Here is a 19,183-nt window from a genome sequence, read left to right as displayed (position 1 = left end):
TAAAATGACTCCGCGGGCCAAGTTTGGCCGCCCTGCCTGAGTTTGACATCCCTGCTCTATGCTATTCAAACGTCATAGAGCATAGCCTGAAGGCTTTGAATTATATAACCAGACGGACAAACCGGATTGACAATGCAATTACCATGTACAGTACATTTACAGTACATTGCTTTATTTTGGCAGAACAAATAAGTTAATAAATAAGTACATTACATACATTCAAGAAAAGCTTATAAAGTGGGCAATATTTAAATGGTGCATTAATTAACATTCACAATAACATGTATAATAATACTGAAGGTAATACATCATTTTTTATCATAAATAAATAAATAAGTTCATACATAAACACACGTGTAATATGCATCAAGTCACACAAAACTAACAGCCATCATTAAAAACAACACTGTCTGTCATTAGCTTACAAATAGCTGTAAACATACAAAAAAAATCAGATATTCTTCAATTACATGTGTAATAAAGTGTTAAATAGGCCTACAGTATACACTCGTATTTCAAGGTGCTGTAGCATAAAACAGACCAAAACACAGTTTGGTCAAAGTTAAAATAGAATTAACACTTCTATGTCATTGGTTTGATTGAGCAGGCCTTATACGCTTGTAGTAAGCATGTTACATCAGTCGCTCTATTTCTTCTGTTCCAGAGTCTTCCCTCATACATTTGACAGGGCACAGAGCTGAAGAAGGATGTGCAGGTGCTACTGACCAATGACAAGGCCAGTAGCTATGGACCAATCAGCAGCTTCTACCAGGGCCGAATCAGCAGAAGAGAGAGCAGAGTCAGGCTGCAGGTGGTGAAGAGGTTGATCTTGCTGCTGACGTCACCAGAGGATGAAGCACTGACATCTGAAAGAGAAGAGCAACATATGGTTTAAAATGGAGTCAAAATACAACAGAAAAAAACAAGAACGTCTGTGGAGAGCAGACCTCTGTCAAGCCGAAATCTAATCAGCTTGTATTATTGTGCAAAACAAAACATACTGTCAAAATTTCAGAGCCATAATATTCATAAATTCATGTTTTATTGCACAAACCAACTAATAGACACTGTCCAAAAAGTAACCTCCTTGGCAGTGGTAGGCTACTGTAAGAATAATGGGTTGAAGCTAATGTACCTTTTCCCTTGACAGATATGATGTCAATGGGTAAGCTCCTTTAATACTGTAATACAGGGTTGAAGCTACCATACCTTTCCCATTGACTGATATGATGTCAATGCGTAGGCTACTGTAATAATAATGGGTTGAAGCTAACGTACCTTTTCCATCGACTGATATGATGTTGATGCTCAGCTTGCCGCTCCTGGCTGCCCTCAGCATGGTGTTGTACACATCTGTGGCGCTGGGCAGGGTGGCGTTGTAGGTAAAGTGCAGCTCTGACTGGTGCAGAATGGAATTAGATTGCACGGTTCCAACACTGAAAAATAAAACATTTACTTATTAGTTTTGAATTAGTTGTTTTTTTTTCTATGGCATGGATAATAAGCTAAGACAAACCAAATTTTGAGGTTTTTTGACACTATTATACCATTTTATTTTATTTCAAAAGAACAGTATTATCAAACATACCTGAAAGTCTCTGGGGTGAGGCAGATGAAGTCTGGTGAATAGTCCTCATGGAAAAATGGCTCAAGCTGCAAAACACCAAACAGTCATATAGTTAGTTGACATCCAGGCTAACAAAAGTTTTATTCTCTATCACTCACGCATAACGTGATGCTACTTTCACTGGGTAGGATGCAATGTATACAATAACTTCCTTCCAAATGAGTTTTTGGAGCTTGATGGTTTGATGCCAGTCTCATCAATTGTGAACAAGTTAACTCCTTTGAATACCATGACCTATGACCTGGATGAATGAGACTTGCCAGACACTCACCTCCTCCTTGATGAGGGCAGCCCTGTTGCGGTAAGATGTGGAGTTGATCGACAGGAGGGAGAGAACAAAATTCTCACTGGTGGTGAACTGAGCATTGGACATCACCTGAGGGGCACCTGGAAAAAAAGATTGGCAAAAGAAATATTAGCCAAGGAGTCATTGTTAGGAAATACCTTCGATGGAATACTTATTGAACTTTCAACACTTTGGGTATAACTCCAATATAATGACAGTTATTGACACTTACGGGTGACTTCGATATTGTTTATGTCCACATCAATGGGGTTGGAGGTGCTTGAGGCTTCCTGCTGGATGGCTAGCGCCACATCAGAACTGGTTGGGGCATTCTCAGGGGCATTCTGGTCAAACTCCACCTGAATCTCTGCCTCGGTGTTGGCCTGACGATAACGAATACTGGACCTACAACAGATGATGAGAAGCACAAGGTTAGATTACAAGGTTAGTGATTCACAAGATTAGCCTTACGATAGACTAGACTATATGAATTATGTGCGAAATGTAAATTGTTATCAAACAGTGTAGAAAAACACATAGAGGATAACTGAATATTTACCTCAGTGAAATGACAACAACTCTGACGAACATGGATCCATAACGCTGACTGTAAATGGGAGTACACTGTGGAAACAAGGACAGAGTAAAGATCATTACAAATTATGCTACTCCTTACTTCTTTCTACAAGTAGGCCTATAATTCACCAAACATGGTAGGCCTATGTGAAACAAAATGTAGTGAACAGTCTCTATAACAACACTTACCCAAGAGACAATTGAAGCAGCCTGCTGTTGATAAGCTGAGCTCTGAGGGTTGTTGTAGTCAGAGATGAAGGCGTTGAGCAGCAGCATACGGATTCCAACGATGAAGCGAGGGGTGCTTGATGTGGCTGTAGTAGTTGTGGCAATAGTGGTTGTGGTAGTTGTTGTTGTTGGGGCAACCGTGGTAGTTGTGATTGAACCCTCTGTAGCTGCTACTGTGGTTGTGGTAGTTGTTGATGTTGTGACTGGACTCTGTGTAGTTGTAGTTGTTGCCATGGTAGTGGTTGTCTCTGTGGCTGCGGCTTGGGCAGTTGCTGGGGAAACTGTAGTCGTCTCTGTTGGGATGGCAAATAAATTGCAATGAATTAACTTGACAATCACATCTACTTCATATTCCTTCTTATCTCTCTACTATTAAGAACAAATGGTAAGTAGATTAAACTCGCACCTTCCAGCATGCCCGAGCCCTCTTCAGAGAGCAGTTCTTCAATGGCCCTTGGCACTCGGTTCCTCCTCTCAGAAGTTTGATGAGCGGGTTGGGTGTTGAAGGGGACATTGGTTCTGGTGTTTTTGTCCGTAAGAAGAAACTGTGAGCTCTCCAGGTCACTGTAAAACTCCATGTTGTCTGACTGGCTGGAGAGGTCCTTGGGAAGGCATAGCGACAAGACGAAAAGACCTGTGATGGAAGGTAGAAATGAGTTACACTGTCCATAACTTGAAAATCTTGGAAAAAAAACCCACCTGTCTGCTGTATAGTGTGGGTGATATCTTTAATTTAATTCATTCTAATGTGTCTAAATTTAATGTGTCTAAATACAATGTGTCTAAATATTAATGTGTCTAAATTAACATTTAAAAAAGGAAAAAATGTACTGACCTGAAAAGAGCAGAAGTTTGAACATTCCTGGCAGTCTATTCAGATGTAAAACAAGAGAACTAGTGAAGTGATTCTTCCTTAATTGAGAGTTCTCTTTCTTGAGTGTGCTGGAGATTCAGAGAGACAGGTGCTTTATACTGTTGAGAGGGCGGCCATATTATGTGGGTCATACGTGTGTCTGGGATCAATTACGCACTTGCTGACATACCGCTAAATATTCACACCTTCAAAAATAGCAATCCTTCACCGTCATATCCATCACAATAGTGGACGAACAATGGCTGGTAGTATCTCCAAACTAGACCGGCCGGTTTATTTGACAACATTATGACATAACGGGTTAAGGTGTGTCTGGGTGTACTGTTACATCTACGCTCGTGAAGATAACTGAATGAACGCAATAGAATCTCTTTTTAGTCATGATTGATATTTTTATCTTTTTTATTTTGTGTCGTTGGAATGCCACCCACAGATTGTAAGATGGTAGATGAAAATGGAAGATAAGTTGGAGTAAAGCTTACTTTAGACATAATTGGAAACCACTGCAATTAGCTCATTAATGAGCATTTATAATCGTAGAGGTGAGATTATCAGATTATAAAGTAGCAAACTAGTTAAATATTATTATTATTATTATTATTATTATTATTATTATTATTATTATTATTATTATTATTATTATTGGTTATGGATATTGGTTATGATGAGGTACAAATAAGTCAAATAACCAATAGATGTGCACTGTTCTGTCTTGGCCAGGACTCCCTGGAAGAAGAGGTTTCATACCTCAATGGGAAAAAAAGCTGTTAAAAAAATCTTTATAACCTGTATAAGTTGTGTGAAGCTTTGAATTGAAGTGTTCAAAGCTACACACATCTTTCAATAAGGATTTAAATTAACATGAGGCAGCTGGTAAACTTGTGCTTTCAAAGCACCATTGTCATTGCGACACACAGCACTCCACAGCACACAAGTGCACACGGTACACAACAAAATTCCATTCATGCCTCACCCGTGCAAGGGGGCAGCTCCCAATTGCGCCCCTAAGGGAGCAGTGCGGCGGGACGGTACCATGCTCAGGGTACCTCAGTCCTGGAGGAGGAAGGGGGAGAGCACGGGTTAATTACTCCCCCCACCAACCTGGCGGGGCGGGCGTTGAACTGGAAACCTTTGGCCTAAAAGTCTGATGCCCTAATCGCGTACCGTAATCGCGTGACTGACTGCAAGTTAAACCATACTGATTTTTTAAAGTGTGTGATCATCTAAAATGGAGTCTCTCAGTGTGCCTATTTACGTATTGTTTGAATAACATCCTCCCTTGGTTAGTACTGTCAGGGGGAGTTTTACTGGATGTGCTGATGCCTGTCAGGGGCTAAACACTGACACTTGAAAGTCTACAGAGATATCTAGAGATAGAAGTATTCAAAATGGCTTGGTGTTTTACTGTAACTTCACCTCAGCCCTAGCACCCTTTTTATGGTTCAACTATTTACATTCATTCAGGCATTTATCTATTGATGTATTATTATTATAATTATAATTATTATTATTATTATCATCATTACTAAAATCACGGCTTTTGGCCATGCCGAGTAAAAAAAATGAAAATCGTGATTTAATCGTGATCACACAGGGGGCAATATAGTGACCTGCCTTCGGGCGTCCTTGAAGCCTGAACATATTGTAATGACAGGCTGTATTTCTGGCCAAAAATCTGTTGGCCCGTCTAAGTTTCATGCTTTGTTCATAACCATTATAATTCAGTTTTATTTGGTTCATCCCTTATATAATCCATTCTTGGTTATATTTGTTTTGTGATTTTAAATATCATTCTGCACAAAATCCAGTTGTTTATTGTTGAATAATTGTGACTAATAAACATGATTTCAATTTTGATCCAAAAAATCATAATTATAATTTTTTCCTATAATCATGCAGCCCCAACTTCCACAACTACTTTCCAATGGAACTTGCCACATTTAAAATCCAACATGCAATTGCTGTAGAAATTGTCCCATCTTTCGTATGTCTTGATATGTCCATAGGCAGCGTAGTTTTGAACCATATTGTCCACTCGATTAGGATTGATAACATAGAATAAGTGAAATTCTCTATTGCATATGTAAATAGGTCATTCTAAGAAATAACTTAACCCATAATACAGATGCATGGGTCGCATGACGGGTGTATGACGGTGCATGACGAGTGCATGAGGGGTGGGTCTGTGCCTATACATCAAGTACAATGAGGACACTCTGTACTGCACTTGACATAAACTATTGTTTGAATGCTGGACCTCCTCCCTGCTGATATTTGACGAAAGGTAGGCCTATTTTTGTCACTTGTCCGTCACTATTTGGGCAGTAAGGAACACCCTTAAAATTGACATGTTGTTGATGCTATTCTGGTGTTTGATGGAAGCCACTTACAGGCAGGGACATATCATGACTCTATGGTAACACCATGACACACACATGCAGCGATATGACAACAAGAAAGGCCCCCCTCCAGATGTTAGAGACATGATATTGTTAGGGGTTCGGGTGTTCGTCCCCCAAGAGTTGTTAAAATCGATTTTTTAGCGCAACATGAGAATGGAAATATAGAAACTTGGGCTTCAGAGCCCCCTTGACTCTTGGCCCCCTGGGCCTGGGCCCGATAGGTCCATGCAGTAATCCATCCCTGCTTACAGGTAGGCTATGTACCGTATGAGAAGATTCATCACAGATTTTTCATGGGCACTTGAAAGCATTTTTTTATTCTGCTTTTGTTTATCGCGAAGGTTATGTTTTGACCGCTGTGTATTTATTTATTTATTTGTGAATATGTTTGTTTGTTTGCTTGTACTTCGTATAACTCAGACAGAACTGAGCCGATTTTTATGAAATTTAGTGGGATGATTGGTCATGACCCAAGGAACAATCGATTACTTTTTGGGAGTGATTGGGTCAAAGGTCAAGGTCAAGGTCAAGGTAACGAAAAGGTCAAAAACGTTTTTCTTTGCCAAGCACTCTATGTCAGAACAACGTGTGCATGCTGAATTGAATAAGAGGTCAAGAATGGGCCAAAAATGTAATATTACGATATTCCGGTTCGATTTAAATGAAACTAACACCAAAATTTGGAGAATGTTATGACCCACACTCTGAAGATGGGCAGAAAAAAATAAGTGGCGTAGGCGAAGGTTTGCGCTCTACCGAGTGCCCGTTCTAGTTGTTGATATGCATTCCATGGTGTGTGTCTGTGTGTGTGTGTGTGTGTGTGTGCGTGTGTGCGTGTGTGTGCGTGTGTGTGCGTGTGCGTCCAAATATGCCAAAATGTAATAAAACTTTTTTGTTTAATTTCCAACAATTTGCAACAAGACAACAAGAAAAATTCATCCATCATGTTTCATCCAAAGTGCTCCTGTCCGAGACATGTCTGGACCTATGAGGGTGGATCTCTGAGCAGTAGGCCACACCCTTTTATTTTACAACAAGGATCACATGACTCAGCTATTAGAATACGTGAAGTTATAACTTGACTTGACGTATGTTAATGTTGGCTGACTCACATGACGGTGGAGCTCTGCACTGTGGAGCTATGATCGAATTATATAACCAGACAGACAAACCGGATTGACAATGCAATTACCATGTACAGTACATTTACAGTACATTGCTTTATTTTGGTAGAATAAATAAGTTAATAAATAAGTACATTACATACATTCAAGACAAGCTTATAAAGTGGGCAATATTAAAATGGTGCATTAATTAACATTCACAATAACATGTATAATAATACTGAAGGTAATACATTATTTTTTTATCATAAATAAATAAATAAGTTCATATATAAACACACGTGTAATATGCATCAAGTCACACAAAACTAACAGCCATCATTAAAAACAACACTGTCTGTCATTAGCTTACAAATAGCTGTATACATTTTTTTTTTTTTAAATGTCATATATTCTTCAATTACATGTGTAATAAAGTGTTAAATAGGCCTACAGTATACACTCGTATTTCAAGGTGCTGTAGCATAAAACAGACCAAAACACAGTTTGGTCAAAGTTAAAATAGAATTAACACTTCTATGTCATTGGTTTGATTGAGCAGGCCTTATACGCTTGTAGTAAGCATGTTACATCAGTCGCTCTATTTCTTCTGTTCCAGAGTCTTCCCTCATACATTTGACAGGGCACAGAGCTGAAGAAGGATGTGCAGGTGCTACTGCCCAATGACAAGGCCAGTAGCTATGGACCAATCAGCAGCTTCTACCAGGGCCGAATCAGCAGAAGAGAGAGCAGAGTCAGGCTGCAGGTGGTGAAGAGGCTGATCTTGCTGCTGACGTCACTAGAGGACGAAGCACTGACATCTAAAAGAGAAGAGCAACATATGGTTTAAAATGGAGTCAAAATACAACAGAAAAAACAAGAACGTCTGTGGAGAGCAGACCTCTGTCAAGCCGAAATCTAATTAGCTTGTACTATTGTGCAAAACAAAACATACTGTAAAAATTTCACAGCCATAATATTCATAAATTCACGTTTTATTGCACAAACCAACTAATAGACACTGTCCAAAAAGTAACCTCCTTGGCAGTGGTAGGCTACTGTAAGAATAATGGGTTGAAGCTAAGGTACCTTTTCCCTTGACTGATATGATGTCAATGGGTAGGCTACTGTAATACTGTAATACAGGGTTGAAGCTAAAATACCTTTTCCATTGACTGATATGATGTCAATGGGTAGGCTACTGTAATACTGTAATACAGGGTTGAAGCTAAAATACCTTTTCCATTGACTGATATGATGTAAATGGGTCTTAGGCTAATAATAATTGGTCGAAGCTAACGTACCTTTTCCATTGACTGATATGATGTTGATGCTCAGCTTGCCGCTCCTGGCTGCCCTCAGCATGGTGTTGTAGACGTCTGTGGCGCTGGGCAGGGTGGCGTTGTAGGTAAAGTGCAGCTCCGACTGGTGCAGAATGGAGTTGGAATGCACGGTTCCAACACTGAAAAATAAAACATTTACTTTTAGATTTTGAATTACTTGCTTGTTTCTATGGCATGGATAATAAGCTAAGACAAACCAAATTTTGAGGTTTTTTGACACTATTATACCATTTTATTTTATTTCACAAGAATAGTATTATGAAACATACCTGAAAGTCTCTGGAGTGAGGCAGATGAAGTCCGGTGAATAGTCCTCATGGAAAAATGGCTCAAGCTGCAAAACACCAAACAGTCATATAGTTAGTTGACATCCAGGCTAACAAAAGTTTTATTCTCTATCACTCACGCATAACGTGATGCTACTTTCACTGGGTAGGATGCAATGTATACAATAACTTCCTTCCAAATGAGTTTTTGGAGCTTGATGGTTTGATGCCAGTCTCATCAATTGTGAACAAGTTAACTCCTTTGAATACCATGACCTATGACCTGGATGAATGAGACTTGCCAGACACTCACCTCCTCCTTGATGAGGGCAGCCCTGTTGCGGTAAGATGTGGAGTTGATCGACAGGAGGGAGAGAACAAAATCCTCACTGGTGGTGAACTGAGCATTGGACATCAACTGAGGAGCACCTGGAAAAAAGATTGGCAAAAGAAATATTAGCCAAGGAGTCGTTGTTAACAAATACGTACCTTCGATGGAATACTTATTGAACTATCAACACTTTGGGTATAACTCCAATATTATGACAGTTATTGACACTTACGGGTGACTTCGATATTGTTTATGTCCACATCAATGGGGTTGGAGGTGCTTGAGGCTTCCTGCTTGATGGCTAGCGCCACATCAGAACTGGTTGGGGCATTCTCAGGGGCGTTCTGGTCAAACTCCACCTGAATCTCTGCCTCGGTGTTGGCCTGACGATAACGAATACTGGACCTACAACAGGTGATGAGAAGCACAAGGTTAGATTACAAGGTTAGTGATTCACAAGGTTAGCATTACGATAGACTAGACTATATGAATTATGTGCGAAATGTAAATTGCTATCAAACAGTGTAGAAAAACACATAGAGCATAACTGAATATTTACCTCAGTGAAATGACAACAACTCTGACGAACATGGATCCATAACGCTGACTGTAAATGGGAGTACACTGTGGAAACAAGGACAGAGTAAAGATCATTACAAATTATGCTACTCCTTACTTCTTTCTACAAGTAGGCCTATAATTCACCAAACATGGTAGGCCTATGTGAAACAAAATGTAGTGAACAGTCTCTATAACAACACTTACCCAAGAGACAATTGAAGCAGCCTGCTGTTGATAAGCTGAGCTCTGAGGGTTGTTGTAGTCAGAGATGAAGGCGTTGAGCAGCAGCATACGGATTCCAACGATGAAGCGAGGGGTGCTTGATGTGGCTGTAGTAGTTGTGGCAATAGTGGTTGTGGTAGTTGTAGTTGTTGTGGTTGTTGGGGCAACCGTGGTAGTTGTTGTTGTTGGGGCAACCGTGGTAGTTGTGATTGAACCCTCTGTAGCTGCTACTGTGGTTGTGGTAGTTGCTGCAGCTGTGGCTGGACTCTGTGTAGTTGTAGTTGTTGCCATGGTAGTGGTTGTCTCTGTGGCTGCTGCTTGGGTAGTTGCTGGGGAAACTGTAGTCGTCTCTGTTGGGATGGCAAATAAATTGCAATGAATTAACTTGACAATCACATCTACTTTATATTTCTGCCTATCTCTCTACTATTAAGAACCAATGGTAAGTAGATTAAACTCGCACCTTCCAGCATGCCCGAGCCCTCATCAGAGAGCAGTTCCTCGACGGCCCTTGGCACTCGGTTCCTCATCTCAGAAGTGTGATGAGGGGGTTGGGTGTTGGATCTGGTTCTGGAGTTCTTGTCCGTAAGAAGAAACTGTGAGCTCTCCAGGTCACTGTAGAACTCCATGTTGTCTGACTGGCTGGAGAGGTCCTTGGGAAGGCATAGCGACAAGACGAAAAGACCTGTGATGGAAGGTATACATTAGTTGCACTGTCCATAACTTGAAAATCTTGAAAAAGAAACCCACCTGTCTGCTGTATAGTGTGGGTGATATCTTTAATTTAATTCATTCTAATGTGTCTAAATTTAATGTGTCTAAATACAATGTGTCTAAATATTAATGTGTCTAAATTAACATTTAAAAAAGGAAAAAATGTACTGACCTGAAAAGAGCAGAAGTTTGAACATTCCTGGCAGTCTATTCAGATGTAAAACAAGAGAACTAGTGAAGTAATTCTTCCTAAATTGAGAGTTCTTTTTCTTGAGTGTGCTAGAGATTCAGAGAGACAGGTGCTTTATACTGTTGAGAGGGCGGCCATATTATGTGGGTCATACGTGTGTCTGGGATCAATTACGCACTTGCTGACATACGGCTAAATATTCACACCTTCAAAAATAGCAATCCTTCACCGTCATATCCATCACAATGGTGGACGAACAATGGCTGGTAGCATCTCCAAACTAGACCGGCCGGTTTATTTGACAACATTATGACATAACGGATTAAGGTGTGTCTGGGTGTACTGTTACATCTATGCTCGTGAAGATAACTGAATGCACGCAATAGAATCTCTTTTTAGTCATGATTGATATTTTTATCTTTTTTATTTTGAGTCATTGGAATGCCACCCACAGATTGTAAGGTGGTAAATGAAAATGGAAGATAAGTTGGAGTAAAGCTTACTTTAGACATCATTGGAAACCACTGCAATTAGCTCATTAATGAGCATTTATAATCGTAGAGGTGAGATTATCAGATTATAAAGTAGCACACTAGTTAAATATTATTATTATTATTATTATTATTATTATTATTATTATTGGTTATGGATATTGGTTATGATGAGGTACAAATAAGTCAAATAACCAATAGATGTGCACTGTTCTGTCTTGGCCAGGACTCCCTGGAAGAAGAGGTTTCATACCTCAATGGGAAAAAAAGCTGTTAAAAAAATCTTTATAACCTGTATAAGTTGTGTGAAGCCTTGAATTGAAGTGTTCAAAGCTCCACACATCTTTCAATAAGGATTTAAATTAACGTGAGGCAGCTGGTAAACTTGAGCTTTCAAAGCACCTTTGTCATTGCGACACAGAACTCCACAGCACACAAGTGCACACTGTACACAACAAAATTCCATTTATGCCACACCCGTGCAAGTGGGCAGCCCCCAATGGCGCCCCAAGGGAGCAGTGCGGCGGGACGGTACCATGCTCAGGGTACCTCAGTCCTGGAGGAGGATGGGGGAGAGCATGGGTTAATTACTCCCCCCACCAACCTGGCGGGGCGGGCGTTGAACTGGCAACCTTTGGGCTAAAAGTCTGATGCCCTAATCGCGTACCCTAATCGTTAATCGTTAAACCATACTGATTTTTTAAAGTGTGTGATCATCTAAAATGGAGTCTCTCAGTGTGCCTATTTACGTATTGTTTGAATAACATCCTCCCTTGGTTAGTACTGTCAGGGGTAGTTTTACTGGATGTGCTGATGCCTGTCAGGGGCTAAACACTGACACTTGAAAGTCTACAGAGATATCTAGAGATAGAAGTATTCAAAATGGCTTGGTGTTTTACTGTAACTTCACCTCAGCCCTAGCACCCTTTTTATGGTTCAACTATTTACATTCATTCAGGCATTTATCTATTGATGTATTATTATAATAATAATAATAATTATTATTATTATCATCATTACTAAAATCACGGCTTTTGGCCATGCCGAGTAAAAAAAATGAAAATCGTGATTTAATCGTGATCACACAGGGGGCAATATAGTGACCTGCCTTCGGGCGTCCTTGAAGCCTGAACATATTGTAATGACAGGCTGTATTTCTGGCCAAAAATCTGTTGGCCCGTCTAAGTTTCATGCTTTGTTCATAACCATTATAATTCAGTTTTATTTGGTTCATCCCTTATATAATCCATTCTTGGTTATATTTGTTTTGTGATTTTAAATATCATTCTGCACAAAATCCAGTTGTTTATTGTTGAATAATCGTGATTAATAAACGTGATTTCAATTTTGATCCAAATATTAATAATTATAATTTTTTCCTATAATCATGCAGCCCCAACTTCCACAACTACTTTCCAATGGAACTTGCCACATTTAAAATCCAACATGCAATTGCTGTAGAAATTGTCCCATCTTTCGTATGTCTTGATATGTCCATAGGCAGCGTAGTTTTGAACCATATTGTCCACTCGATTAGGATTGATAACATAGAATAAGTGAAATTCTCTATTGCATATGTAAATAGGTCATTCTAAGAAATAACTTAACCCATAATACAGATGCATGGGTCGCATGACGGGTGCATGACAGTGCATGACGAGTGCATGAGGGGCGGGTCTGTGCCTATACATCAAGTACAATGAGGACACTCTGTACTGCACTTGACATAAACTATTGTTTGAATGCTGGACCTCCTCCCTGCTGATATTTGACGAAAGGTAGGCCTATTTTTGTCACTTGTCCGTCACTATTTGGGCAGTTAGTTTAAGGAACACCCTTAAAATTGACATGTTGTTGATGCTATTCTGGTGTTTGATGGAAGCCACTTACAGGCAGGGACATATCATGACTCTATGGGCCCCTGGGCCAGACAACAAGAAAGCCCCCCCTACAGATGGTAGAGACATGATATTGTTAGGGGTTCGGGTGTTCGTCCCCAAAAGAATTGTTAAAAGTGTTTTTTTTAGCGCAACATGAGAATGGAAATATAGAAACTTGGGCTTCAGAGCCCCCTTGACTCTTGGCCCCCTGGGCCTGGGCCCGATAGGCCCATGCAGTAATCCATCCCTGCTTACAGGTATGTACCGTATGTGAAGATTCATCACAGAATTTTCATGGGCACTTGAAAGCATTTTTTATTGAGCTTTTGTTTATTGTTGATATGCATTCCATGGTGTGTGTGTGTGTGTGTGTGTGTGTGTGTGTGTGTGTGTGTGTGTGTGTGTGTGTGTGTGTGTGTGTGTGTGTGTGTGTGTGTGTGTGTGTGTGTGTGTGTGTGTGTGTGTGTGTGTGTGTGTCCGAGCCCTATCTCTGTCAAAAAAATAACTTTAATTTTCGTGGTGCATTCACGTTATTGCCCGTTTTTCGTGGTTGGGCAACGAAACGCTGCCTATTCATTTGAATTGCCCCACTGCTGCTATGGTTATCCAAGCGTCTGCAGGGGTGGGGAGGGGGTGCTGACAGAACACTGCTGATACACTCGGGACTCACTAATTCGACGCCCTTTCGGTACTTACGCCTTATGTCATACGACCCTAAACCTAACCCTAACCTTAACCCTAAACCTAAACCTAAACCTAAACCTAAACCTAAACCTAACCCTAACCTTAACCCTACTTAACCCTAAACCTAACCCTAACCCTAACCCTAACCCTAACCCTAAATCTAACCTTAACCCTAAATTGCTTGTTTGAAATGTTTGATTACCATGTGACGGTACCGAAAGGGCGTCAAACTAGTGGGTCGCTAGGCAGCAGTCGGGCAATTCAAATGAATATGCAGCGTGCCTTGCCCAACCACGAAAAACAGGCAATAACGTGAATGCACCACGAAAATTAAAGTTATTTTTTTGTGAATACTTCACGAAATGAAAGAGATACGGTCGTGTGTCCAGATATGTCAAAATGTAATATCACTTTTTTATTTAATTTACAACAATTTGCAACAAGACTTTTAAATTCAAAAAAATATTTCATTCATCATGTTTCATCCAAAGTGCTTCTGATAATGTTGAACCAAGACATGTCTGGACCTATGGGAGTGGATCTCTGAGCAGTAGGCCACACCCCTTTATTTTACAACAAGGATCACATGACTCAGCTATTAGAATACGTGAAGTTAGACTTGACGTATGTTAATGTTGGCTGACTCACATGACGGTGGAGCTCTGCACTGTCACATGAGTCACCTATTAGAATACGTACAGGTGTGACACACCTTGACGCACAGGTATGTTAATATGAGGTGGAGCCAAGCAGCTATGAACTTTTGACCACACCCTCATGAGGTGACAAAAGGACACTGATTAGCATACGTCAACAGAGATCTCAGATTCTATCTCCTGTGACACAGCACCTTGAGGTATGCTACTAAGTGATTCATGTGTTACTGTTGTCATATCATAAGGTCTACACAGTGTGTGGTCTACAGTTCTACACCTGCAGTATTCAAGAGCTACAGCTACCTCTTGTCTGTTTTACACCCATTTTCTTTGGTTGCTGTGTTCAACACTGCATATGGATAACAACCTCATGTCCTGTTTCATCCCCCCCTGCTTTTCTTTATGAGTTTTTCATTAATTTGGTCTTTCATTTAAGGCTGTGATTAAAACCGTGTTAGCTTTGAGTAGTTTTGAGTCTTGAAAGTTTCTTGATGAGTTGCAATGACACCCTCTTTATTTCTTAATAATCTTTTCAGTTAGAGTCCATATAATGCAGTAGCCTATTATTTTGGTTGATCCTGGGCTGGCAGGGATTCAAGCTTGGTTGTAGTTTGAGATTTGGGTACTTGCTGCATACTTGAACTTGAAGTCAGTGTTCCACTATTGCGCAATACAAATAGTCAGAGAGTAGCCTGGAGGCTTTGTATTCTTACCCGAGGCGGGAAAACCAGAATGAGAAAGTAATCCACTTGTCATGTACATACAAAAGCTACATGCTGCTACAAGATTCTTTTTTATCAGAGATTGTATGATAGAGATACACTGACTTAATTCATTACTATGGGTGCCAAACATGAACAGGTTCCGGTCTGCTTAAAGGGGCATGGCGTCCACTGGACCTGTAATAAAAAGTTAAAAGTTGAAAAAAAAATCAAACCGTAGACCTAAAAGTTACAGCATTAGGCTTTGATTGATCATAGACCCTCAACAACTCCAGAAAGTTAATGATCGATTTCTTGTAGAAAATCCATGTGTCTCATCCATTTCAATGGAACAGTCCTTAGGTCTGCATACAGAGGGTTCCCCCCCTGCAAAATTAGAACACGGAACAATGGGCCATTGGAACCTCTCTCTTTTTGATGCTCTCTGGTATTATCATGTCTCAATGTTTTCCTTAACAGAGCTTCCCGTCATGAAAATAAATCTATACTGAACTAGAAATGAACTCAGAGAGAGCAGACCTCCACCAAGGAAGCTGTTTGATAGAACATTTGATTATGTTACATTACACCCTATTTTTCCCCAAGTCTCTCTGCCTTCTTTTTGTGGAATTAGAAACTGGAATGTGAGCATTCACCCTATCCTGCAATGGTGAAGAATCTTTAGACAATTCCTGGATCCGGATCGTGAGCCCGACTACCAACAAAATGTAATCATTTTATTCCTTTTGTCATTTCCATCAACTCCACAAAACTTGATCCAAATTCGTTCATAACTTTTTGAGATATCCTGCTGACAGACAGACAGACAGACAGACAGACAGACAGACAGACAGACAGACAGACAGACAGACAGACAGACAGACAGACAGACAGACAGACAGACAGACAGAGAAACCAACGAGACCAAAAACATAACCTCCTTGGTGGAGGTAACTATATACATTATGTATATGTTGCTATTGGTGTCCTCCTTTACCGTAAAAAGTGACTGCTAATTGTTATTCAAACAGTATGAACAGTAATCTTTTCTACATGTACTCACAACACAAGTTGTTTCATTCATTTCATCTCATTTCATCAAGGCCTCACAATAGCATGACACATGCACAAAGTGGGTACGCAAATTCTCATCCAATGAAAGTTGAAGTAGGCTTTTTCATACTAAACATACTGTGCAAAGTAATCCGATTATGTTTCTCTCTGCCCAATGTGCACTCAAGACAGCCCAGTTTTTCTCACTTGGCCAATGCAGAAAGGACATTAGAGTGCATGGGGTCTAAAACCCTCTTGAATCATTCCTGCAACAAGACTACCATTGTGAGAAAGAACATGCCACTCATTAATGGCAGGCACACGTTTAAGATCGGTCTTGGGAAGCATTCTTCAGGATAAATTGTAATGTAAATGTTTGAAATAGAGAGCTGTCTAGCTAGAGCTGCATGGAAGACCAAGAGGAACTCAAAGACTTAATAATTACAGATAATAGTAGATTAATACCTATTGACAGATAATTAAGTAGAGTAGAGCAGAGTAGGGTAGAGTTCCTGTTTATTATCCCGAAGGAAATTTAAATTTGTTAGCGGCTTACACGATAACACATTGTAAGACATAATGGACATTGCAAAAGACAATATAGGCTACATTGCAAGACTGATTAAATGTCAAACAGTTTCCTGATGCGAAAACAGAGTTAATCTCTGTACTTTAAAGGTTACGCATGAACAGCTATGTATGCTCTATGCCAGTGCTTCCCAACCTATGGGTCGGGACCCAACCTATGGGTCGCGAAAGATCCACAGTGGTTCGCGAAGCCCTCTTGATTTTAAGGGGCCTAATTTTAATACCATATATTGCCCATGTTGAATAAATGACAACACATTTAAACTTGTCTTAGAAGAAACAAAATATGATATATTAAACAGTTATTCTATATTTTACTGAAGACAAATTGAGGAATAAAATGATTTTAGCAGGAAACAGAGTATCATGTGGCCTGTCGTGCGGGCGCTCGCGCGGTTGAGTCACCAAAGCTTACAATGGTAAAAATATGGGTCCCTGAAGAAAAAGGTTGGGAACCACTGCTCTATGCTATTCAAACTTCATAGAGCATAGCCTGAAGGCTTTGAATTAGGCCTACTACTAGAGGCGGACAAACCGGATTGACAATGCAGGCAGCATGTACAGTAGGCCTACATCTAAAAGCAGCTGCTACACCTCACAAGAAATGAATGTACTGTACCAATTTATTTATTTGTAGTTTATTTGGCAGGGATAATGCAGTGCGCATTATTACAAACATGACATGGCAAAGCCATGACATAACTTGTAGATGCGAATCCATATAGCCTAAGGTTTATAGCCAGATGGCTATTTTGCAACCCCAGGCCCTGATTAGGCTATCTATGAAACATCTCATAATACATAGAATTATACACATGTGATCCTAAAACATTCTTCCTATAGCATTAACACAAGAGGAAAAACAATACATTGTGTGCATGGAGTATATGTGTGCGTTGTTGTGTGTATATGTGTGTATGTTGTGCATTACATGCCATCATGATTACATTTCTGGTTTAACTTCAGACAGTGTTTCACTTTTGTGTTAAATGTTTTAAACTCATTTTGCATTTTTGTTTCAGTTGGTAAGTCATTCCAAAATTCAGTTCCACAGTGAGAGCAAAATGCTTGTCGCTGGGGCGGTGCCCTGTGCAGAACAGTATGGTAGCTCCTTGTTAAATAAAATGTACCCCCTGACCCTTCCGTAGCTCTAACGGTATCCCTGGGCTGTACGCCGGCGCACCGGGTTTGATTCCGACCTGGGTCATTTGCCGGTCCTCCCCCAGCTCCTTCTCCCACTCGCTTCCTGTCACCATCTCAGACTAATAAAGGCATAAAAAGCCCAAAAAATATATATAAAAAAACAACATGCTCTTCTAAAGTGGGACACATTAGGACTATTAGGTTTTACCTCCATAAGTTCTGATGTGAGAACTACGAGAACTAGGCTGCCCTTTAAAATGTTGTATGCAAATGACTAATGCATCTGCAAAACCTACACTTTTTAAAGGTCTTATGCAAATTACTATTGAAACCACAAAGCATATACTGTAAAGGTCTTATGTAAATGAGTAATGCAAATGTCCAGCAGGTGGCAGCAGAGACTAGTGAGTTTACCATGCGCAGCCACTCCTGCTGAGACACCCTGCCCTTATACCCAACTGGAAAACATGCTCATGTGTTTCACCTACACAAGCCATGTAGTGTGTCTAGACTCAGGAGCACACCACAATACACTACTGGACAAAGCATCACACACTTGTCTGTGCACACAACACCTCTATCATGAACACTCACTAAAGCCAAAGAATGTAGCCTACATGTGTTTCTTCAACAAGCCAGTGTGATTACATTACAATGTGATATACTGTATTACTGGGCAGAGCATCACTCACAAGACTTTGTATTACACACAACACCTTGGTCCCCATGTAGGCTATGTACACTACACTAATGTCAAAGCATCACACAAATATGTACACACACACACACAACACCTTGTCACGTAAACAGACACTATGACACACTGGGAAGAGCATCACACATGGTACGTGTTTACACACAAACACCTGTACACACAACACCTTGGTCCATGCACACATGGTGATACAGTAAAGGCGGAGCTTGCATCACACACGTGCACACAACACCCTTTGTCATAAACAGTGTGATACACTAGGGAGAGTATCACACAACGTGGTCCATGGACACATGATGATGATACAGTAGAGGAGCATGCATCATCGCACATGTGTGTGTGCACACAACACCTTTGTCATAAACACACACTGTGATGCACAAAAGGCAAAATGATCACGTGTGCACCCCTTGATCCCACACACACAAGTGGCACAGTGATGGCAGAGCATCACACAATTATAATGTAGGCTATGTGCACAGAACACCTAAGACATGAACACAATGTGATATAGGCAGAGTATCACACATATTGTATGTGTGCACACAA

The 19,183-nt window shown here is 40.3% G+C and overlaps 1 protein-coding gene across 2 annotated transcripts; it reads right to left on the bottom strand.

Annotated features, from left to right (window-relative positions):
• Positions 1–245: 245 nt before the first annotated feature.
• LOC134439721 (uncharacterized) lies at positions 246–10,792 on the bottom strand. 2 transcript variants are annotated; one of them, XM_063189626.1, is made up of 9 exons: positions 10,706–10,792; positions 10,283–10,504; positions 2,679–3,010; positions 2,473–2,537; positions 2,146–2,318; positions 1,899–2,014; positions 1,589–1,653; positions 1,279–1,436; positions 246–866 (listed from the first exon to the last, which is right to left on the bottom strand). In XM_063189626.1, exons 1-9 carry the CDS (start codon positions 10,728–10,730, stop codon positions 766–768), a joined length of 1,257 nt encoding a protein of 418 aa, XP_063045696.1. In that variant the 5' UTR covers positions 10,731–10,792; the 3' UTR covers positions 246–765. The 2 variants fall into 2 exon arrangements, with proteins under 2 accessions (XP_063045696.1, XP_063045697.1); XM_063189627.1 differs by lacking the exons at positions 246–866; positions 1,279–1,436; positions 1,589–1,653; ... (2 more) ...; positions 2,473–2,537; positions 2,679–3,010 and adding exons at positions 8,672–8,773; positions 9,019–9,134; positions 9,269–9,441; positions 9,596–9,660; positions 9,802–10,169.
• Between the last annotated feature and the right edge of the window lie 8,391 nt (positions 10,793–19,183).

This window comes from Engraulis encrasicolus, chromosome 23 (assembly GCF_034702125.1).
Source record: "Engraulis encrasicolus isolate BLACKSEA-1 chromosome 23, IST_EnEncr_1.0, whole genome shotgun sequence".
In the NCBI taxonomy this organism is placed as follows: Eukaryota; Metazoa; Chordata; class Actinopteri; order Clupeiformes; family Engraulidae; genus Engraulis; species Engraulis encrasicolus.
This window is presented reverse-complemented; position numbering and strand designations above follow the sequence as displayed.